This window comes from Dipteris shenzhenensis, chromosome 20 (genome assembly GCF_047967505.1).
Source record: "Dipteris shenzhenensis isolate YYH24624 ecotype China chromosome 20, Dip_SZ_1.0, whole genome shotgun sequence".
Lineage (NCBI taxonomy): Eukaryota > Viridiplantae > Streptophyta > Polypodiopsida > Gleicheniales > Dipteridaceae > Dipteris > Dipteris shenzhenensis.
The window spans coordinates 941,602-966,413 of NC_141615.1; the positions used below are offsets into that span (position 1 = coordinate 941,602).

At 43.7% G+C, this 24,812-nt stretch overlaps 1 protein-coding gene across 1 annotated transcript in view; it reads right to left on the bottom strand.

Annotated features, from left to right (window-relative positions):
• LOC147889104 (uncharacterized) overlaps window positions 1-23,486 on the bottom strand; it is a 55,936-nt gene extending 32,450 nt beyond the window's left edge. The window contains exons 1-3 of the mRNA XM_087391980.1: window positions 23,176-23,486; window positions 21,941-22,066; window positions 21,673-21,807 (exon numbers count right to left, since the gene is read on the bottom strand). Of these exons, the coding sequence (XP_087248106.1) occupies window positions 21,673-21,807; window positions 21,941-22,066; window positions 23,176-23,376 (462 nt within the window). The 5' untranslated portion in view covers window positions 23,377-23,486. The remainder of the gene's footprint in view (window positions 1-21,672; window positions 21,808-21,940; window positions 22,067-23,175) is intronic.
• Window positions 23,487-24,812: the final 1,326 nt, after the last annotated feature.

Sequence of the window (24,812 nt, forward strand, 5' to 3'; positions counted from 1 at the left end):
AGCAAGAAGCCATAGCAAAAAACAAGAAGACATTGCGCAAAGGGGGGCTGCCAAAGGATTGTATGGGATGTCCTACATATAATTTTATGGAGGGATACACAGTAGAAGAGAAGATCACAAGTCTCAAGAAGGAGATACCACAGATAAAATGGGATGAAACTGACATCAGTTGGATCTCTCAGAAGAAAACCCAAGTACAAGTTGAATTCACAGAGAGAGGGCAGGTAGAGTCAAGATTCTCTGACAGACAAACAAATTGAAAGGCACACGGGTATGGATATTTGAGGAGCTTACCCTGAATCAGCTCAAACAAAGGAATGTTGAACTTACTAAAGTGAAGGATGCATACAAAGATGGAAAATGGGCAGAATACACGGATGGACAAGCCTTGATCCGTGATTTCAAATCTAAACCCAAAGACTCTCAGTCTTAAACTGATGTTGCTCAAGCTGGTTTTTTTCTAAGATTAAATTAGTAGCTAGTTATGCATCTAAATCAACTGGGGCTGAGCTGATATACTCCCCCAAAGACTCTCAGTCTCTAACTGATGTTGATGATTTTGCTGTTTTTTTTGTCCCGTAGACCCGTGAGGTCTCCTATGGACGTTAATATTTCTCTCTCTCTCTCTCTCTCTCTCTCTCTCTCTCTCTCTCTCAGCAAATCTGTTTAATGAAGGCAAATGCCTTGGATTTCCACATACCTGGACCCTTAACACTATTTCACCTATCCACAAGGTAGGGGATCATGAACCCAAAGAACTACATGACCGTCATGATTGGACATGTCATGTCCAAAATCTATGCATCCGTACTTGACACGGAGGTCAGACGTTTTGCAGAGATGCGAGGGCTTAGAGTAGAGGGATAGGCTGGATTCTGTTAGAATATGAAGCCAAGTTGAGTCAGTTTGGCGTGTTCTAGTGTGAGTTCTAGTCTAGTATGTCCTATGGATGCCACGTGTCACATTGGAAGTTATCCCATATGCATAGGTGTGTGTGTGTGTGCTCTATATAAGAGTTGTACTTGTCTAGTGTCAAATCAATGAAGTATCAAGCTACAAGCTCTTTGGTCTACATGTGAGTACTTTTATTTTAGTTCATTGCTCTAGTCATTTCATTTCCATTTCATTATATCTCTCTTTGAGTATCACTTCCTCTCTCCCCAACCTACCCTCTCTCTCTCTCTCTCTCCACCATGTGCCTTCATATGGTATTAGAGCCTCCCTTCCTACCTTCTTCTTGCTCTATCTAGAGGATGAGAGAAGCCCGCAAATGGAAGCTCCCCTCTCCTCTAAGGTAGAGCCTCCCTTCCCTTAGCCTCGCCATGATTCATCGCCATCAAAGTACTCCGGTGTCCTAGTGATTGCTCCTGGTCCTCTTTTGTGAGTTCAGCTCACTCCCGCATCAGTTCGTGGTTCTCCCTCAGCATTGGCGGACATTCCTCGTCAATTGGTAGCCAGAAACTTATTTAGGAGCAGTCCAGCGAGTGTTTTTTGACCTTTTGAGGTCTGACTTCGACATTATTTGACATTTTGGCATTGTCCAAACATAAGCGACCTTGTACCGCACCATTTTGAGCGAAAAAAATGTTTGCTTTTTTGTGTACAGCTGTACGTACATCCGTACGCCCATACGGACCTCTTCAGGCAGATGCACAACAGTGCCAAGAGTCTGTACAACTTGTCAGAAGGCGATTCCGAGCAGTTTTAGGCTATTTTTTGGCATTTTTTGCTCAGGTTTGGACTCCCGTGACATCTTGCAGTGATTTGTTGCGCCATCTAATGCCTTCGAGCTTCCCGTTGGTGCTCACGGATCTGATTTGAGCAGCCCACGATTTGCGTCTTCAGCTCGGAAGCTCCCTTGAGCATTTGGTGACTCTCTGATCCGCACATTGCAAGTCATGACGTGATCTCCATTGGTAGCTACTCCTATGACCTTCATTGACACATCATTCGAGGGCATCCTCGCCTGGTTCTTCACCGGCATACCTCTTTGCATCAGGATGTGCACACTCTTGTGCGGTAGCTACTTCGGGCTCATGGGTTCTCTGCCCTTGCTATGCATAAAATGAATGAAATCTTTTATATTTTTTTATATGTTAGAGTTAAAGGTTCTTTGCCTTGAGTAGTCCCTCTAAAAAGAATGTTTGAAGAGTTAATAAAGGTCCTCTGCCTTGGATGGTCCTCCTAAAATGATGTATTTTCTCTTATATGTTTGGTGTGTGACTCCATGTTCCTAGTTAGTCTTTGGAGTCAAGAGGGGGATGTACTGTGGGAGCCATATATTGGTAGCGATATGGTCTAGTTATCATGCCTGGCATATGAGTTCCAGGATGTTGGTGCATTGGTCTTCTAGACCTCTAAGTTGTTCATGCATCCACGCTGAAACATTAGCCTCTGAGTCATGTTTGAGATGTAAAGCCATGTCAGTGCTGCTCAGTCCGACCTCTAAACCATGCTCAGACTTCAGCCTCTAAGTTAGCATGGGAGCCATGTCTAGTTCATACATTGCACAGTTTAGTAGTCCTGTCACTGTCATGTTCTATCCTTGGTTCCATTCCAGTAGTCTCTCACCTTGCCTTCATGGGGGGATGTTAGAATATGAAGCCAAGTTGAGTCAGTTTGGTGTGTTCTAGTCTAGTATGTCCTATGGATGCCACATGTCACATTGGGAATTATCGCATATGCATAGGTGTCCATATGTGTATGTCTGCTCTATATAAGAGTTGTACTTGTCTAGTGTCAAATCAATCAAGTATCAAGCTACAAGCTCTTTGGTCTACATGTGAGTACTTTCATTTTGGTTCATTGCTCTAGTCATTTCATTATGTCTCTCTTTGAGTATCACTTCCTCTCTCCCTAGCCTACCCTCTCTCTCTCTCTCTTTCTCCACCATGTGCCTTCAAGTTCCGACATGATCACGGGACCACGGACCATATACTCACACTGAGGTACATCATCGAGGAGGCCAGGACATAGAAGCAGAAGGTTCGTTGCTGCTTCCTAGATTTCCACAAAGCCTTTGATATGGTACCGAGGGCCTGCCTCATTTAATACATTCTCTTTTGTATTCTCTCTCTTGGTTTTTTTCGTCAATTCACAAGCAAGGCAAATTCACAGGCGGTGGCATCGTATTTTGCCTCCCAGCCTATCTCATGGATGGCATGCATACAAAGATACGTAATTTCTATTTCTTCATGCCTATCCATAAGCCCTCAATTCCCTAGATGGTTCCCCTGCCACATGTCATCATTTTAGACCTTTAGCTTGGTACACCATTTACCCCTCTCTTGGGGCACAATTAAAACATTTGCCCCTTGGCATTTTTTACACATTTAGGTGCACCTAGGCCTTAGCACTCAGAACCACCTAGTCGATGCCAATACACCCTCACCTAGGACCTTGGCAGTTACTTCCCGAGACCATTTTATTTACGCACATAAAATATTACAGAAGTCGGTCATCTAGGAGAAAATGCCCACTGATCCTTCTGAGGTCATGCTATCTCAGCTAGAGCATAACATTCCTTCCCTCTTCAAGCATCAGTGTCCTCGATGATGAAATTCTCCATAACTGGTATACGGATTCCCAGGTAGCTTCCGATAGAGGTAGACCATGCCATGCAACCAACACCGTGGGTATCTTCCGATTGCGCACTTGCATTGTTCCTCGGTCCTGGATTCTTGTTGGTTTGCGTCTTGCATTATCCTCTATCTCCTGAAACAAAACAACACCTTCGATTAGTGAGTCACCTGTATGCAAAAATTTCTTTAAACGAGAAACATGAAACACTGGGTGCACCTTACACCCCGGTGGTAATTCTAATTTATAGGCTACCTTGCCTATTCTTTTTAGAATTAACCATGGCCCACAATATCGAGGTGATAACTTAGCACACTCTCCTACAGTCAAAGATTTAGAGTGCGAAAGAACTCTGTGAAAAACTCTTTCTCCTTCCTTAAATTCTCGATTGGATCGGTTTTCATCCGCATACGCCTTAGCTCTATCCATAGCTTGGCGGATGTTAACTCTCGCAAGTGCTAGCATCTCCCGCATCTGAACCACAAAGTTCGCGGCACTAGGCACTTTCTGAGGTATTCCAACTATAGTTGGATTCGCTGGTCTATAATCATAGTTCAACTCAAACGGACTGAACCCTGTAGAGGAATGTTTTCTATCATTGTAGGCAAACTCTAACAATGGCAACCACATGTCCCATGTATGTTGCCTCAATGACACATATGCTCTAAGCATATCCTCTAAAATTTGGTTGATTCTTTCTGTCTGACCATCCGTTTCTGGATGATCCCCACTACTCATTCCTAACTCAGTCCTTAGTGTCTCAAATACCGCAGTCCAAAAATGATCGGTAAATTTGACATCTCTGTCTAACACTACGGATTTGGGTAATCCATGCACGCCACTTGCAGGGCACTAATAGACTCTCTAGTTGGAATGAAGTGAGCCATCTTGGTAAGACGATCAACCACCGCAAGGATAGAATCATATCCACCTTGTGTCGTAGGCAGACCTATAATGAAGTCCATGGAAATGCTCTCCCACTTACCTAGTGGTATCTCCAAGGGTTATAAAAGTCCGGGTGGCTTCACCCGTTCTGCCTTACTTACCTGACACGAAAAACAACGTCACATATTCATGAATATGTTTTTTCATCTTTGGCCAAAAGAAATCTCGCTTCACGAGATCATATGTCTTCTCGACTCATGGATGTCCCGCACATGGGCTATCATGGCATTGTCGAATGACTCTCTGCCTGAGATCATTCTGATTAGGTACTACTACCTTGCCATTTCTTTTCAACATACCATCCCTTATGGCATATCTTGCATAAGTTTGGCCTTTTCTAGATGCCAAAACATCCTTTTTCCCGGGTTTTAACACATGAGCCTTACGCCATAGGCTTTGAACGAACTCATCCACCTTTTGAGTTTCTCTAATCTCGGCCATTAGAGCACTCTCTAACACCGTGAAACTCATGTTATGCATAATGCGTGACAACGCATCAGCAACTTTATTATCCTTCCCTCTTCGGTACCGAATCGTCAAATTAAAATCCTGCACGAGTTCTGCCCACCTAGCTTGGCGGCCTCTCAAGTCAGGTTGTTTATAAAAATGTTTCAGAGTATCATGATCAACATCCACATAAAACTCTGATCCATACAAATAATGTCGCCATGTTTTCAAAGCATGGACAACAGCATACAACTCTAATTCATGAGTTGGCCAATTTCTTTGAGAGGGAGAAAGCTTCTTGCTTTCAAAGGCTACTGGCCTTCCCTCTTGGAGAAGAACTGCTCCTACCGCAATGCCACTTGCGTCAGTTTCAAGGAAAAATGGTTTCTAGGGATCAACTATTTTTAACACCGGTCCTGTGACCATAGCTTGTTTTATGGTGTTAAAACTTTCCTGTTGATTTTGTCCCCATATAAAAGGTACTTTATCTGAGGTCAAATCAATCAATGGCGATACTATTTTGGAATATCCTTTGATATGCCTTCGATAAAATTGGACAAATCCCAAGAATGATCGCAAAGCGGTCAAACTCTGAGAGATTGGCCAAGTCAGTATCGCAACCACTTTCTTTGGATCCATTTCTACCCCCTCTGGAGTAATTATGAATCCTAAATATTCAAGTCTAACCATACACAGTATAGTTTTCTTCTTATTTACATAAAGACTGGCTTTCCTCAAAGTACTAAACACTATTCTTAAGTGTTCACGATGCTCAGTAATACTTTTACTGAATACTAGAATATCGTCAATAAAATGTACTACAAACTTTTCGATATACGGACGTAGTAAATCGTTCATAAGCATGACGAATGTAGCTGGAGCATTGGTAAGTCCAAAGGGCATTACCAAAAACTCATAATGACCAAACCTGCTTCTGAAAGCGGTTTTATGCACATCCTCGCCTCTAATATGGATATGATGGTAGCCACAATTAAGATCTATCTTGCTGAAAATTACGGCCCCATGTAATGCATCTATCAAATCATCGATCCGAGCCATCGGATACCTGTGCTTAATAGTGATATTATTCAATGCTCTGTAACCTATACAAAGGCGAAAAGTATCATCTTTCTTCCTCTTTCATATCACTGGCGAAGCAAAAGGTGAAAAACTGGGTTGAATCTGCCCCAGCTTGAGGTATTCTTCCAGTTGTCTTCGCACCTCAGCTTCCTTTGTAAAGCTTAATCTATAGGGAGGTCTATTTACATGTTCTGCCCCCGAGATAAGCTCAATTTTATGTTGAACATTTTGCTCTGGAGGTAACCCATAAGGTAACTCATCCCTAAAACAATCAGAGAACTTCTCCGATATCTCTTTAGTCAACTCGGCCATTTCCCCATCTTGGGTAACCTCAGTGCTAGCCGATGCATCATCAATCGACTCTACCGATGCTATACACAGACACAGAAACTCTTTCGGAGTCTTTTGAATTTCCATGGCTGAAATCAATGGTCCTCGAGGTAAATCCTTTTCACCTCGCAAAACATATTCTACCCCGTTCATCTTGAACTGGTAAATATGCTTTTTCCAATCAATGGCTGGATTTTTTCAAAAATGCAAAGCCATACCTAGGGCTATATTTGCGTGAGCTAGCCTGATCAATTCAAAGTCCAACTTCTCAACATAGTCCTGTATTCGAAGTTCCAACTGGGTAAACCTTTGGTCCCATACTTCAGTTGAACTTCCGTCCGCCATCCTGACCGTATAAGCATAGTCAGACGGACTAGTTTTCAACTTGAGCCTCTTAATAAGCTTTGAGTTAATTACATTGTGTGTTGACGCTGAGTCAAACAACACAATCACATCATGATTGGCTACTTGCCCTTTCATTTTAATCAACTCGGGCTCATCGAAAACTGTATGCCCCGTTGCTGCGGGCTTTGAAAGGATGTTATCAGGTGCACCGCTTACTAACTTAGTAACAGACACACTTAACAACACAGGTACTAACCTCTGAGAAGGTCCCGCCAATTGCATCTGCATATGTTCTGCATTGGAACTCTCCTGCATTTCCGCGTCGCATTCAGATATTATCATATTGGCCGTTCAACGGTCTTTGTTTAGTGGACAATCTTCCCACTGATGTCGCTAAAGGCAGCCAAAGCACAATCCTTCTTTTCTAGCTTTTTCTTTTTGCTCAAGGCTCAACGAGGACTTTGACCAAGCCCGGGCTGCCATTGGAGTTACTTTTCTTTTCACCCCAACGGTGGTACTTGTCTTTGCTTGTCCCTCAACCGGCTTCACCTACTTGGTTTGGCGACTTGGCTGCGAGACACTTGTCTTTGAAGTCCATTTCCTTTGAAATCCCCCTTTTCTCGGATACTCATGCTGAGTCCCTACCTGCACAAACCCACTAGGTCTACCTCTGGCATCCTCGTAGTTCAGGGCTACTGCAATAGATTCATCTAATGTAGTCACGTATTTAGCCCGAACTTCCATTTTAATCTTGTCGTTCAATCCATAGATATAGTCTTTCAATTGAATCGACATAGGGAGAGGGTCTGTTATTTTCATAACACATTCCCTGAACTTGTCAGTATACTCTGCCACTGACAAATTCCTCTAGCGAATGTTTCTATAAGCATCCCAAGCTCGGGACTCTTCGTCACGTGGAAGAAACTATTTCTTAAATTCAGCCTTAAACCCTTCCCAGGTAGTAGGGGCAACCTGATCTTTCTGTTGCTTGCCTATCCGCTGCCTCAATAAACAGGTGAGTGGTCTCGCGGATTTTCTTTAGATCAGATCTGATTTCACAAATGGCGAAGGCTTCTCCCCACTTGTGTAACCAAACCTCGATCACATCAGAACTGCGCTCGGCGGTCATCCGACCAACGTACTTTTTTTATCTATAATTAGCAATATTAGGTACCTTGACCTTCGCACGTTCCGACGAGTGTATACTAGGCTCTGGCTCTGCTGGAGCTTTGCCCTATTCATTTCTAGATGGTCTAGCCGACAAGGTTTGCACCATCTCTCTAATTTCATTTTGACCAGCGTTCAGTATAAGCTACTGGTTCATGATCTGTTGTAAGGCATCTTCTAATACAGAAATCCTACCCACCAGAGTAGGTGTTGTGTGATGGGACACTTCTTGCGTAGATCGCGCTCTAGATTCACCAGGGTTTACCCTGGAATCTTGTCCCTCTACCTCCATTCTTTCAAAAGAGAGAATAGATTTTTTTTATTTTTTTATTTTTTCACTTCGAATTTCCTTCTGCTGTATAGGAATAAATCGACTGCAAACTCTGCCATACAGGAATAAATCGACTGCAAACTGGAAACTAAATTTTATATCAAAGGAAAAAAAATAATGCTCCCTAGAAACTCCACGTAAGGTAGATGTCCCGAAGCCTGCTCTCTGGTTCGGAATGATACGCTATTTACTGCTTTGAGGAGCTGCCTCCAATCTGATATATTGCTCTACCCGAAAACTCAACCCAAAACTTGATCGCCAAGGCTCTTACAACGGGTAGATTTCCCAGTCCCGGCTAAGCCATACATTCCAAAGACGGAGACTCGAGACGGGCCGTTGTGTTCTGATGTTTGGGATATCGATTCTAACTGGCTATAGATCAGCCATAAAAGTCAATCTTTTCCCTAGCCGTTTGCAGGTACGCACGCTCGAGTTCACTTGCAGACTCGTTAAACACCAATCCGCCCCAGCTGTCGAGGAGTTTCACAGTTTCACACCATTTGCCAACATCAACGCAACGGTCTTTTGCAATTTGATCCTACGCGGAAGTCTCGAATTCCCTTACGTAATACCACTACAAGCCTGCGGCTGTGCAGCTACGGTAGGTTGATACACGCTCTGCGCTCCTCGCCGTATCTCGTCGAGCTAGTCAGCCACGCATCTTCCCTTTTTAAGTAGCCATGATGCACGAAGCCAGGCCCTCCCGCTTGCGATGACGTCCGTGATGATCACACTACATATTGTCCGTGTCACACATCCTATGCATGCGCTCCCTTCATACGCAATCCCCTCATCCAGCCTGATGCTCTGATACTAAATGATACATTCTCTTTCGTATTCTCTCTCTTGGTTTTTTTCGTCAATTCACAGGCAAGGCAAATTCATAGGTGCTGGCATCCTATTTTGCCTCCCAACCTATCTCATGGATGGCATGTATACAAAGATACATAATTTCTATTTCTTCATGCCTATCCACAAGCCCTCGGTTCCCTAGAAGATTCCCCCTGCCACATGTCATCATTTTAGACCTTTAGCTTGGTACACCATTTACCCCTCTCTTGGGGCACAATTAAAACATTTGCCCCTTGGCATTTTTTACACATTTAGGTGCACCTAGGTCTTAGCACTCAGAACCACCTAGTCGATGCCAATACACCCTCACCTAGGACCTTGGCAGTTACTTCCCTTGACCATTTTATTTACGCACATAAAATATTACAGAAGTCGGTCATCTAAGAGAAAATGCCCACCGATCTTTCCGAGGTCATGCTATCTCGGCTAGAGCATAACATCATTAGATGACTGCAAGAGCTGGGATATGACCAAGAGGTTATCTAGGCTGTCATGGCACTTTAGATAGGGGTTGGATGGGCAGATGACGTCATGAGTACCATTGGGGTCAAACAAGGGAGGGGTTGGTTGTTTGGACTCTATATAGATGAGCTCGAGATTTTTGTGTAGACTTTGGGAGGGGCTGGTTGTTCCCTTGCTCGTGCTTTGCTTCAGATCTTGCCAGTGCTTTTATGTTCCTCTACAGAGGGCCTTCAGAGACACTTAGACGCATTGCAATTCTTTTGTGAGTCAGATGATCTGAATGTTCCTCTGCAGAGGGCCTTCAGAGACACTTAGACGCATTGCAGTTCTTTTGTGAGTCACATGATTGAATGTTAAACTTGGAAAAACCATGGTTGTGATCTTCAATACCTCCTGAGCAGCCATGCATAGAGATCAGTTTACCTTTGATGGATCGCCGGTTGAGATTGTCTTGTCTTACACATACTTAGGGGTTCTTTTTTCAAGCTTTATTTTTCCAATGAGACCAGTGATGCACAATAGAGGATATGCCTCTTTAAGGCTGGAGAGGCAATGGTTCCACTCACACTTTTAGGACCCCTGGACCAAGGCCCTCTTATTTGACTCCTTGGTCCAAGCACCTGGGATATATGGCAGCCCTTGTTGGGGGCCGGATCTCTCAGATGCAGAGTGGGCTCAAGTGGAGCATATCTAGGTTATCATGTTATCACGGATGATTCACAATAAGCCATCGGCTCATTCAAGCTAAGTTGAGATGCTCTCCACTACAACTTGATGCAGCATTCTAGGTCATCACATATTTATACTGTGTTAGAGGGTATGGGTACTGCACTTCAGGACGTTGCACACTACCGTGGTCAGCACTGTCCTCCCCTATGTAGCAAAGGGTGACCAGAGATGTTGGTACGCCCATAAAGAAAACTGGTTTGAAAGATTGGGGCTCCACATGGATAGTCTTCCTCCCTTCCAGTATAGCATCAACACATCGTTCCTCCCACTTGGGTACCACAAAATCAACTAGGTCATATGCAAGGACCTACTATAGCTACACACATTCTATTCACTGAGGATTGTAGTGAACCAGTGGAGGTCCAATTGAGGAGTCTATTCAGCATTGCTTATGGGACTGCAGATAGGTGAGGATCATCTGGAAAGGGATCACTAGATTATTGAGCACCTTTATATGCTCTCTTTTCTTTATGACCTCAGGTTCGGTAGCTTGGTTCTCTCTATCTGAGCCTCATGTGTTTTATGAGAGACATGCGTCTTCCTGGGCTCTTTCAATTGGATGACATATGGTTGAGTCGTCTTCGCAGATGACGTTCTTGGCTATCCATATAGACCTGCATATGCCTCTGTGGATACTTTATGGGAGATTCTGGCAAGCATAGCAGCATGGCATATTTGGAGATCCACATCCACAAAGGATCTAGATGGTTCCCAAGTCCATCCTACACACACAAAGTCCAATATTTGGACAGATATAGTACACCCCTTGATGGCCATTTGTGGGAGTATATAAGGGTTTTCACAGACAACTTCTACCAGGAGGACTGTTTTCTTCAGAGAGTAGAGCGGCTCACCGTCCTTCTCGGAGGGCCCCACAGGGTTGAGGTGGCACTTTCAGCCTGAACCTTGGGTTTTCTCTAGACCTCTTACGGGAGTTTGATTTTTCCTATTTGGGTTTTGTTTTCTCATGATTGCATGAGCCGAACAATTTATAGATTTCATTGGCCCATAGTTGTGCCAAAGCCTGCGTCAAATATCCTCAAGAGAGTCCATGTCTATGCCAATGCTTTGTTGCAGCTAGTGTGCTCCCGATCTAGATCCTCTTGCCTATCTCATTGAATAGCTGAAAAAAGGAATATCAAGGGCATCCTGAATGAAAGAGTCTCTCCAAAACCACTCTCCTAGTTTGCACTAAAGCCTTTGCAAGTATCTCCTCTCCCAAACCCAAAACCTCCAAAACATCTCCTTTGTTGCGCATAGATCTGGATCAATGTATAACCTCCTTTGATACCAAGCTACTATCCTAACTCTTTGAGGCGTACATCCTCCAAAGTCCTCCATTCTGGCCCCCTATCTTTGCATTCTATTGTCGTCCCGCACCATAAATGCCATTTGGCTACATGACATGTGCAAGAGACCATCTACTTTGGTCACCTGGCTTCACGACCTCCGAAATTTGTCTACAACATCTCCCCTGCCACCATCATTCACCGTCCTTGAGAATAGGAGGCCTCGGGCAATGCATTGTTGCCAAGGACTGATAGAGCTTTGCATAGTTCTTTGGTGCTCTTCTTATTTGTGACAAAGGCAAAATGCAAATATGTGAAAATAAACTAGCCATTGTCCTTGCAAGGTATTGTATATGCACAATGGCAAGAAGAAAAATATAATGAAAGTAAAGTTCAATACATTATGGCCTACAAACTAGAGAGTTCTGCCTAAAGGGATGTGATCTTAGTTTAAAGAGCTACCCGTGACAATTCTTAAGGCTTTGTTTGGTTTTTCATCTCAGTCACTTCCTTCGATTGACTCTCATAGATCTAGAATATTTGGTGCAAACTTTTTGTGTTCCTATCCTAAAGCTGTCTTATCAACTGAAGTTTTTGTTTTTCAGCCAGTTCTTCTTTGTCAAATAGGTAGATTCTTGCTGTAATTTTAGGACTGCAACCAGCCCATTCCTCTTGAAGTTCACCTCTCACATTCCCACACGCTCCTTTGTTGTGGCAGGTTATCCATTTCTGTAATTTCAATAGGACAGCAACCAGCCCATTGCTCTTGAAGTACACCTCTCACATTTCCACACGCTCCTTTGTTGTGGCAGGTTATCCATTTCTTGTTGTGGCACTTCCTTCTGTATTTTACAACACTCTTCCTTCTCCTGCAAGAAACTCTACTAAAGCTCTCCTGACTCAGTAAGGCACATAACTGAGTTATTAGCTCGTCCATTTCCATCTTTATATGCTATCTTTGTGACAACATCCACTGATCTTGCCTTGTGCAGTTGGGGAGGTCAGTGCCCAAATGAACAAAAGTATCATCCATTGCGTGCTAGGCCAAGAGCATGGACCGTCAGGCCCATGCATACCTCTCATGGAAGCTCATGCAGTTGGCCGTGTGAAACCGGCCTTTGGGAAATCCAAAGGGCAATTAACAGATAACCACCACCAAATACTTAACTTTCAGCCACTGGAAAATATATACGACACACAAAATAATTCCAAAGCTAATATTGAGGAGCTAGATTACCCTTGGCTCACCCCCTTGAGAAAGATGGTGATGGTCCCAGAAATGGAACGGAGCTAGATTACCCTTGCTTGCACCAGACACCAGATTGGCCCTAAAATTTAGCGCCCCTTTTACTCTCGTGCATCTGATCAAAGCCAGCCAACTGAATAATCCATTCACAAGCACTTCTGTCCTGCTATGCAAACAGTTGCAGTCTCAAAAAGGGATCCTAGTCCAATGCAACATTCCATAGCAACATGTAGGGCTTCGGAGAGGCAAATAACTGATCAGAGGGATCTGGGACCCCTGGAGCAGCAGCAAACAAGTCAGCGAATTGATCTGGAGCAATTCCCAAGCAGTTTGGCAGTCGAAATCAGCAGCAACAACAGCCCTGGAGGGGTGACTAAAAAAACAGAGAAATAATTTCCTTCTAGCACCCTTCTAATTGAATCTAGAAGCAATCTGGCACCTTGGAGACCTGCAATTTAAATTTCGTCCAGTTCTGAAGGTCTGGAAGAGCTCAAAACAGGGGCGAAATCTGAAAGCGACCTGTCTGGTGACCCTAGAGTGGACTTGGGAGCAGCAAAATCAGGTCTGGCAACCCTGGAAAGTCTCTGGCAGATGTGATTCAGCAGATCCTTCGACCTGGAAGCCTATCTGGCAACTCCAATCAGCCTGGAACTGGGTGCGATTCATATCTAGGGCCCTGAGAAGCCATGGATAACAGGCATGCAAAAAAAACGAGATTCTATGGCAAAACTGGCTGCTCAGGGAAAGCTGGATGTCTACTGGCTTGGCCCCCAATCTACCTGGTCTTGGAATAGCTGCCTTTGCTTGCCTTGCAAGTCACTTGTGCCACATGTGGCCTCCAAGCCCAATTTAGCCAAAGGGATTTTTACCCCTCTCTAACCTTCAGATCCTTGCCTTGGCCTATGGAATTAATTGCACTAAAGTGCCCTCTGAACTGTTTTAATTAGTTTGAGGCTAGGGCAATCACAGTAAATTCCTGTAGCTTAGAAATTCACGACCCCATGATAGACCCCCCTCTTGAAACACAGCAAACGTCCTCGTTTGCTGTTTCAAAAATAGCAAGTACAAAAATAAAAAAATTAAAAATACTGATTGGCAAGCTCTACCAAGATTACAGGTACCTGTTTAGATTTATACTTGAATCAGATAAATCGGCAAATAAATACAACATGTGGCTCGGTAAACTTTGAGATAACCAGCCATATTGTAGAGATATATATATGGATGGAAACTTACAGTGACTAATACACTGATCCAGAAGTGTCACGGCAGATATACCGTCAGCAAGCGAGACCTACAATGTCACCCGACCTCTAGATATCAGGAGCAGTCTGAACCAAGGGAGGAGTGGAGGTGCTACCCCCCTCTTGAGCATCAAGAAATGCTCCAAATGCACGATCAACTGAGCCTGAATGAGCACCAACCGAAGTCGGCTCAAGCTGAAACGCCTCTAGATAGAGCTGCAACAACTAAGGTGAATCTGCCAGTTCACCACCCTTCATCCACTTCGCATTTATTGCTGGATAATTTCTGGATGTAACCAAATAGCCACGGATAACTCTACCTCTTACCTTGTGTTCCTTGTGTGCCAGATTCTATTCCGGAACTAAGGTTTCATCCAACTCTTCAACTTCAGGCTGTTTTTCATGAGGCATATCTTTTGGCACATCTCCTTGAAACGGTTTCAAAAGACTCACATGGAACGCGTTGTGAATCTTCCAATGAACTGGTAGCTTCAACCTTTAAGCTGCATCATTGATCTTTCCAAAATTTGGAAGGGACCATAATATCTCATAGCAAGCTTGTTATTGAGCCTGTCTTTGCTCTTGTTATTTTTCAGCCATGCTTTCTGAAAGCGCAAGAGAACCCAATCATCTTCTTTGAATATCAATTCGCAACAATGATAGTCGGCTGCTCTCGATTTTATCTTTGGTCACAAAATGGGTGAAACTTTTCAGTTAACTTCCACAATCTCAAACGGAGCTTTTCCTGTAGAAGTATGCACTGTATTGTTGTAGGAAAACTCAACCAGTGGCAAATACTGCTCCAATTTTGCTTTGTGATCCGAGACATAGCTTTTCAAGAGATCGAGGACAGTGGAATTTGTCTCTTCGGGCTGCAACATCAGACTCTGGATGAAACGAAGATGAGAAATTCAGTGTGGTACCCATATTCTCAAACAATCCTCTCCATCATAGACTCGTAGGTCCCTGTCACTAACAATAGACCATGGCATCCCATGGTATTTGAAAACATCATACATGAAAAGCCTTGCCATCTGGTCTGCTGTAATTTTCTTAATCACATTGGAATAAACTGAGTCTGTTTGCTAAACCTGCAAATAATGGTCAAGATACCATCATGACCTGACGGCGTACGAGGAAGATTTTTAAAAAAAGTCCACGGCAATGCTTTGCCATGGTCTATCTGGAATAGCGAGTGGCTATAACAGTTCAGGGGCTTTCTGCTTGTCATACTTCACTTTCTGATAGATGATGCATGTCCTGAGATACAATTCAACATCATGTCGCAAAGCTGGCCAGAAAAGAAGTGCTCAACGGCCTTCACAGTTGCATCTATTTCTCTGTGTCTTGCATAAGGTGGAGCATGACTTTCACCTATAACTTTGGCCCGCAACAACTGCTTTGTAACACATAAACAGCCATGCATCAACAGAAACCCTCTCGGAGGGCATAATGATCATTCCTTTGCCCTTCACACAACTGATCATATATTCTTGCAAAGTCATCATCCGTAGCATATTGCTCTTTCATGGCATCCAATTCATCATGATAGGCAATAGAAACTACTAAAACCTATGGTTTCTTTGATACGGCATCTAGCACTGGTCTCCTGGATAGTGCATGAGCAATTACATTTTTATTACTAGGCACATGCACAATCTGAAAACGAAACATAGAAAGAAATTTGCCCAACGCATGTGCTTCTCAGATAGTTTTCTCTGTGTGAGAAAATACCGTAGCAAAGTCTAAACATAAAAATCAGTGCCCAACGAATAGTGTTTCCACTGTGACAAGGCATGAATTACAGCAAGCACCTCTTTTTCATAAATCTGAAAATTCATTTCAGCGGCCTGCAACACCCTACTCTCATATGCAACTACCCTTCCGTCCTGCATAAGAACTCCCACATGCAGAACGGGTCTTCGCAAATCTCGCAAGATTAACACAGGATTGGAGCATAGCTTTTCTTTGAGCTCTTCTAAATCTGAAATTTCCTTTGTCGACCATCAAAAGGATACCCCTTTCTTCTGCTGCAAAGCATGCAGAGGTGAAGAAATGTCAGCAAACTAACATATAAACCTTCTGTAGTACGAGCATAGGCCAAGAAAGCTTCGTACTTCATGAATGTTCATGCGTGGTGGCCGATATATAATTGCTTCCACCTTAGCTAGATCCATCTGGGCTCCATCTTTGGAGATGATGTGCCCAAGAAAGTGAGTTTTTTGCATGAAGAATTCACTTTTCTTCGCATTAATGACCAGCTTGTATTTTCAACTCTTCAAACACTACCGCCAAATGTGTTCGATGCTCCGCCTCACTTTTAGAGAACACAATAATGTCACCGAAGAATGTTCCCACAAAAGACCTGTGTTCTCAAAAAATCATGTCCATCATATACGATTGAAAGTGGCAGGAGCATTGGTTGTCACATGCACCCCTGCACTTGGGTGCAATGTGACACACTGGCTACATCGACAAGTGCATAATAGTTCCCTAATAGGAGATTTTGTCGTCTGTGATCCCTTTGTGAGCCCTTGTCCAGGGACAGTCAGGCACAAGCTACGTAAGCCAGTCTCTCAGCCTTAGGTCAAGTCAGAAGATCAGTTCTTGTTCACTGGTACCTACTGGAGAATAGTAGGTTAGTGTTTCCATCTTAGGATTAGTGATAGGTCTAGGTCCAGCCTCAGATAGGAGCCCTTCTGGGCCCCCTCAAGGCTAGAGCAGGTGAAGAGGAATGGGCTGGGTAAGGGCTGCCTTTATAGACTGCCCTACACCCCTAGATAGACTTTTATGGGGCAAAGGGCCTGCAAAGCCAGCCCAAACCAGCCAACTGGAATTCGGCCAGTTTGGGGCTGGTTGGCTCAGCCCCAGCTCCCTATTTAACGGGGAGTCCTTTGCCCTGATTTCTCATCCATCCCTCCTACCTTCAACATTCCTATAGCTCCACTCCAGCCCCTCTTGAGCAGCCTGACACTTCCAAAAGTTGGCCTCTAACCAGCCTCAGCTCTTGGCCTCAGTTCAGCCCTCCTAGAAGGTGTTTACGCAGCGCATCAGTCGGGGATTCAGATCAGCAAAAGGAGTAAGGTTTGGGGTATTGTTTCACCAGCTCTTCTCAAGTTATCGTTTACAGTTTGCACAGCTAACTTCTCAGCTCTTTATTTCAGTCATCTCTCAACTCTCTTTAGAATCTATTACTCCTAGCTTTCACTCTCTCACTCACGCATTATCCCTGCATTCCAGTGGACAGCACAAGCCTCTTCCTTGCCTTGTAGAAGTGCCCTACATTGTCAGTGTGGACAGCATCAAGGTCTCGGCATTGGTCGGCATTGCCTCTCACGTCTTTGGCTCTGCTATACGTGTGCATAGTGTACTCTTCAGAAGCGTGTTTTTGTGCTCTCTCGAGGAGTGTTGTATTTCTCAGGTCTCCAAGTATAAAGGAAATTCTCCTCTGATTGGGGGAGGGGGGCCTTAATGGCTACAGGGACCCAATCGATTGTCGACTCCATTCTCTCTCCAACCTTATCTCCTTTCTCTCTCTATGGTGCATAATACTAATTCCTCGCTAAAGGTTTAAAGAAGGTCTTGCTGTGATTACACGATCAGATTATTGTTGCATGTTACATCGGTATTAGAGCTTCGGTATGTATCCAGCTTGACTACCGCGGGTGTATGGTTGTATTGAGATCCGGAAAGGACACACAATCAAGTGCCATGGAAGGGTCGGGAAAGCAAGTCAACCTTGAAGGCTATGAAGAGAAGAAAGACTACCAAAAAGATACGCTTCTGCCAAGTGCTCAAGAAGTGATGGCGAATCTTCTTGAGCAGAATCGGGTCTCCTACAACAACTCAAAGAACATTCATCTAGCTAGAAGAAAGCAGAAGACAGTTGAACTAGACAAAACAACGTATGGAGGAAAAAGAAGTAGAAAAGCCGTTGGAAGAAAGAGGAACCACAGATTTTGAAAAACTGCTCTTGTTGATGCATGAGGAACGCAAAAATGAGGGCGATGCGTAGAGCTCGCCCAGGTAGAGAGGCAACAAAAGCTGGACCAAGAGGCGATGCTTCTCCAACACAAACAGATATTAGCCACTATACAAGCAAGTTTAAGTGCGGCAATAGGCACCGCCACAACTTCATCATCGACAAAGTATGATGGTAAGTGTGACCATTCAACTATTCTTCAAGTCATTCATCAGTTTGTAGCTCATTTTCTGTAAGTGCTGATTCAAGATGGGCAAGACAAAGTCCACATAGCAGCTCCTCATCTTATCGGTGAGGCGGTTACCTGGTGGTAACATTGGACTTGTAAGCATACCAACCCAACAACTTTTAAGATGAATTTCGTTTGGGCAACGTTTGTTACCGACCTCAAAGCCCGTTTTCTTCCGCCACAGTATATGCTTAACCTTGAGGATGAGTTTTCTCGTCTCTCCTAAAATGGTTTGGCTGTGTTGACATACAGTAACAAGGTCGTCACTCTGGCGCAGCAGTTGGGCGTGTCTGAGAGCAACAAGATGAAGCAATTCATTCGAGGATTAGACACAAACATTTGTTTTACCATCCGGAACTTCGACCCGCCCAATTACAAGTGGGCACTGACTCTCGCCTAGAATAGGCTGCCCCTCCTATAACCAAAGGCACCACCTCGTCCTTTGCTGCCTCGCCAAAACTGAAACTAGGTCAATGGTCCAATTCTTGCCCGAGCGGCCTCCCACTCTGACCCTTTGCCACTCAAGGAAATCAAAAGCCCCCTCTACCTCCAGGTCTCTTGCAGTGTTTGGCTGAAAAAGACCCCAGGCCCTACTCTGTAAAGTTTGTGTCGGCAGAACCAAGGGAATTCCACATAAACAAAATCGTGAGAGACGCCCCGGTCCTTTAGAACTACCCATACTAGTGGTGGGGCCCAAATAGCTGTGCAATCCCTCCCACTAGGTCTCAGGGATCACTGTCATCTGTGTGCATGCCCCCCTCAAATGGGAAAGTCCATACTCTCGTGCCTCTACCCCTCATCTTATCAGGAGAAAAATCTGGAAACCAACTAACCAATAGAGAGGCTGGTTTGTAATTGTCCACAATCCTTGATGTAGAACTCTTACGGTCATTTCCTCCATTTCAAATAGAAAGACATAATACCCTTTGGTGAGAAAATGAGCGTTTGTTACTATCAGTCCCTTTCTCACCCAAGATTCAAGAAAAGCAGCTGGAGGACGAGATGCTGGAAGGTAGCCCATCAGAGAATGTGTTCTAATCCATAGAATCTTAGCGCAAGTCTTCATCCAAAGTAACAACTACAGATGTACCTTGTAAAGAAGGCGGCACTCCTCTAATTTGGTAGCTCTCTCCCAAAATTCCTTGTAAATTCTTTGGTGTTTCATCAGACTTTGTTGGCGTGCTAACTAAACACGTCCCCAGCACTCCTGAAACCTTTGATGCAAGCAAACACAAGAACACACCAAACGGGAGGAATTTGAGCAGGTTGCTTACCACCCAACCATGACATCTACGGGATGTGAACCCGAATCAGGAGATGTCCCCTCCAAGCCACGAGCTGAGCTACTGGCACAAACTCCCAACCAGATCCTAACCAGCCTGGTGTCCCCTACCACCAGGTGGCGCTTAGAGGCCTAGGATCTGCTGCTGGGCCTTGAGCTACGCTATGATGCAGGCGTGCATCCGCAACACAATCCAGGATCAGACCTAGCACCTGGGAACGAGACTTGCTCCCCTCGGCTCCTTGAGAACTGAACCTCTGGGCCCCTCATATAGACTCGGGCCCAATGCGCCAAAAATAGCGAAGACCTCTAACTGGTTCGTACCCTTGCCACTCAACCCGAGAATCAAGCCTGCCTAGCCCTAAGCCTCCCCAGGCTACCTGAGCTAGTCTTGTGTACGCGAGTAGACGTCAAATACCAATCCGTGCATATGACATACTTCCCCTCCTCTCTAAGAACTCACTTCTGAGTTCGCTAAAAAAGCCGATTTATTACCGACAATTTGCAATGGCTGTAATAAATCCGCGCTTCTGAGACGTTCTGTCTTAATAACCTGACAAACCCGACAACCTACCACATAATTTTAAATAAATGCACTCATCTTAGGTCAATAAAAGGTATGTTTCATAAGAGACAAATCCGATGTATACCTGGATGTCTAGCACTAGGAGCATCATGACACTCCCAGAGAATCTTGGATCTAAGATCCGAAACCTCTGGCACATATATCTTTCCATTCCGGAACAGCGAGCCGTTCCTAATCATCCACTCACCTCCCGCCGCCTGTATCGTAGGTGGCACAATCCCTGAGTCTTGGTCAACCATGGAGCTCCCATCCTGGACCTTCTGCCAATAAGAGCTGAAATGACTATCAGTTGTGCAAAGCTCCCTCAAGGATTGAAATAGGTCTGAGGATATTTCCGTAAATGACATTACTTGACTCGACTTAAGGCATCCGCCACACTATTTATGGAACGTATTTCAAAATCAAAATCTTGCATTAACTCTGCCCACCTAGCCTTTCTACCCCTCAATTCCGATCCATCACACACATACTTGATTGACTGATGATTTGTTAATACAAGAAACTTCGAACCATACAAGTAGTGTCTCCAAACCTTTAGAGCATACACAACTGCATATAGTTCTTTTTCTAGTGTGGGCCAACGATACTGGGTGTCATCTAGCTTTTCTCTCTCAAAAGATACAAGTCTATCCTCTTGGAATAAAGCTGCCCCAATCGCAAAATCACTCGCATCGGCCTCTAAAACATATGGCCGGGTAGGATCGAGTAATGCAAGAACACGAGCTTCCTTGATAGTTAGCTTCAAGGTTTCAAAAGCCTTGTTCAATGCATCATTCCAAGAGATCAACTGGATAGACCTGCATCCACGACCTTTCACTATGTTGGTCAAGGGTGCCGTGATGTTCGAATAATCACACACAGACTTCCGTAGAAAAGCAAAAGAACGAAGTTGTTTCACTGTCTAAGGGATGGGCCATTCCAAAACCTTCTGGATACGATCTAGATCAATGCTAATACCTTCAAAAGAAATCTTGTGTCCTAAGTAAATGATCTCCTTCATAAAGAAGTCACATTTACTCATCCTAGCATAGAGCTTATGTTGTCTTAAAATAACTAAGACAATTCGAAGGTATCCAATGTGATCCGCTATATACCAAGATGTCATCTAAGAACACGACCACCATCGGGCTTGCATTGGGGTCACATTGCCCATGGAACCAATTTATGATTCCATGGGAAGTCTCTACCATGTGGCAGCCCCACGAGGCCTTCCCTTTGCACCATCGGGCTTGCATTGCCCAAGGAACAAATGGGTCCAACAAACAAGATGTACACTTCACAGCTGAAAGTAGCACAAATGATTTAGCTGGCCTTCATCGTCTTGATGATGATGAAAAAATGCAAGGTCCATATAGCATATGCTTATGGTTTCCATGGCCTAGATGCGAGCAACTTAGTCAGCCACCTTTCATGATTTAGTTAAAAGGTTTATAACCTTGTATTAACATCAATTGCTTTCCAAAAATGCATTAAATCAATAGCACAATTTATTTCGGAGAAAGTATACAAGTTTTTAAAAATATATGATTGGGAAAAAATAAACGTACCTGAGTTCCAACGTCTGGGCCAGATTTCTGAGGAATGAAGAGTGGTGTAGGGGGCCTATCAAGGAAAGGATCTGTTTGTGTATCGATATCATATTCACTCACGTTCTCTACGAGTTCCTCCAAATATGCATCTGTCTGAAAGATGAGTCCCACCTCAGTCATGCTAAAGAAAATTACCCCCTCTTTCTTCAATAGAGTTTAATAGGGTTTTCTTTATAGTAGATCAATTTTCACGACGTGGTCATTGCACTAGGTTGAAATCAAAGACCTGTATGTCCAAATGTTTCCTTGTGGTGCATGGCTCACTCAATGCCCTATATTCTTTTACTACATGCTTTGTCTTTCCTTTCTGGATCTTTTTCAAAGGTGCAGCATCATGGTATGACTGGTATGACTGCAGATGTGTCAGTATTCTTATATCAGGTCACAATTTGCTCCAAAGCCAAAAGAAACATTTAAACGTGTTGCTAAAGCGTTACTAAAGGAAAAAAGCAGAAGACCTGCAAAAACTATAAAAGACGTTCCAAATAAATTCCTATGTAACTTTCGATCCTTCACATTATAATGTTTGGCAGCAAGGAACTCGAAACATCCTCGGGTCACCAAAAATATGCAACCCAAAAAAAAAACCTCCAATCAATGTCTCGTTCCAGAGAAGGTTCATTTACATACAGCGAACGCAAAACCTTTCTAGTGCCGTGATACGAGGGCTTTTAATATATTGAGCCATCTTATTCCAATCCGTCATCGCCACACGTTTTGAGATAGGAACTCAAGTGATGTATGTAAAAATCATGAATCAGAAGTCTCAGGAGTTATTCCAGTCACTATAGCACTATGTTGTATGGTACTCTTGCATCCTCTTACTAAAACCCCTAATCTCCGCATTAGATTTGCATCTATGCCTGGAATTCAGCTGAACTTCCACGCCTGTTCATTTCTTCCTCCTTCCTACGTGCACTTCGATGTGGTCTTCGACAATTCTGCACGGATGATAAAATATCTAATCGCAAGATTATTTGGACTTGAGCGACCTTCTGATCAACATGTATCACTAAGGCGCATATATAAACTAGTTTCTCGAAGCTCTCGACCAACTATCCTTGCAAAGGATTCATTTCGATTGTCACAGAGGATAAATTTTGTGGCAGAATTAAAGGGCTAATTATGTGGCTATTCGGATTGCAGATTAGGGCTATTTGAAAGGTTTTCTGTAAAGGCATTCTAATCTGAATGAAGTAATTGTGAGCATCGCCTGTTATCTTTGTTTCGCCGTGACAAATGTGTGATGCTGGAGCTTTGCAAGTATAGATCAGTCGTAGCAAGTTGTTCCCAAATGCGCAACAAAGATTCTCCTTGTTCACTGACAGTCTTATTTCTTATACACTTGATGAACATTTGGAAACTTTTGGAGCTTCTCCCAAGTCTGAGGCTATGATAAGAGAAAATAACGGACGTAAAAACTTGGTGCAATTCATCGTCTGCAAGCAGGAAAATGCCGACCTTTTGCCGAATTTGGGTTGAGCCTCGAATCACACGAGGATCAAACATTAGATTTAATATCCTGCCAGGCATTTGTTTATCAGGTGTCCCAGATCTGCTCCGGTGGTGTGGTGAAAACCCTCCTTTGTTGGTAGCAAGTGTTCCCCCGGCAGGCCGGGGGAGAGCCGAGACTGTAGAACCTCCTTGCCTAAGTCGTGACATGGTACCAACCAATCATGCCTCAATATGCTACAGCCGGTGTCTCTGTGATGGGTAATTCCATTACGCTCGAAAAGTGTAAGAGGATTACAACCGTCGGGTAGCCAGATTTAGAGCTTATACAAGGTGACTCAAATGAGAGAAGGCTCAACTAAAGATGTCATTGGCCATAATTCCATTTGAAGGGGACCTTTTCTTTGGGACTTTCTCCATGGCCCCTCCACCATAATATGTGGGATAACTCCATCTATAGCACATGAGACTCTCCTCCTCACTCCCCATAAAGGATTCCCTTAGTCCATTCTCCACAAAAGCCTACAATGAGTTCCCCTAGCACTAAACCATTCACAAGGATAAGGTGAGTATATATACAATTCCTCCCTCTATATATAGCTATATCATAAAAGTGATGGGGGGGGCATGCCCTTCAGCTAGCCTGAAAAATATCCACCTTTAATTGATTAAGATTACAAATGACCATGGAACCACGACATAATCCACATATCCAAGTGCCGGCTAATAGCTCTCCGACAATCCAATTACATGATAATGGACAAAGTATAATGGAAGAAGGTAACACCTCTCGGGCCCACCGACCTAGGTTGCAAGCACTCTACTCTTAACAACCTACTTAAGAAACCCATAAAAATTTTGATTGAAGAGAGAGAGAGAGGGGGAGAGAGAGAGAGAGAGAGAGAGAGAGAGAGAGAGAGAGAGAGGAGCCTTGATGCACACTCTTGCAAGCATTCCATGCGTTGAGCTTTTGATCTATCTTAAGGCCCTTCACTCTCATACCTATCCATTTCATGCCCTTTGGCCCAACCTCATAAACATTGTTGTCTAATCCATTCATCCACGTTTAGAGCTCCCTCTTAGAACCACTCTTCTATCCATCCATTTCATGCCTCCTACAACCTCATAAACATTGTTCTCTAATCCATTCTTCCGTGTTTAGACATCCCTCTTAAAACTTAGAATAGTGTTCTTCCTACGTAAGAAAGTGAGCTACTTTAGCTTCTTCTCAAAACTTCCAAGCCATTATTTTAGTCTTTGAACAGTAAAAGCATCAATGGAATTCACAACTTTTGCCCCATGAATTCTTTATTGTCTAGGAGTCCACTTTTATCCACATCATAGCCCACAGCCAAAAAAGCATGGACCATAGTCCTTGGTCTATCCTCACAATTCCTTTCGGTAAAGAAACTAATATCATATAGACAAATTAAATTGATAGCCTTAAATGATGCATTCATAGAATGTGATAGCCTGACTGTTTCCATTCTTCCTCTATTGCCACGATGATGTTCATAGCTTTGTACACGGACATTCAAAGAGTCCACCCATGGACTTAGCAGATTATTGACATTTTCCATCCTCTACCTTGTGAGGTTATCGTTTCTTTATGTTTAGGCCATAATTATACTTGGTAGATTCGAAGG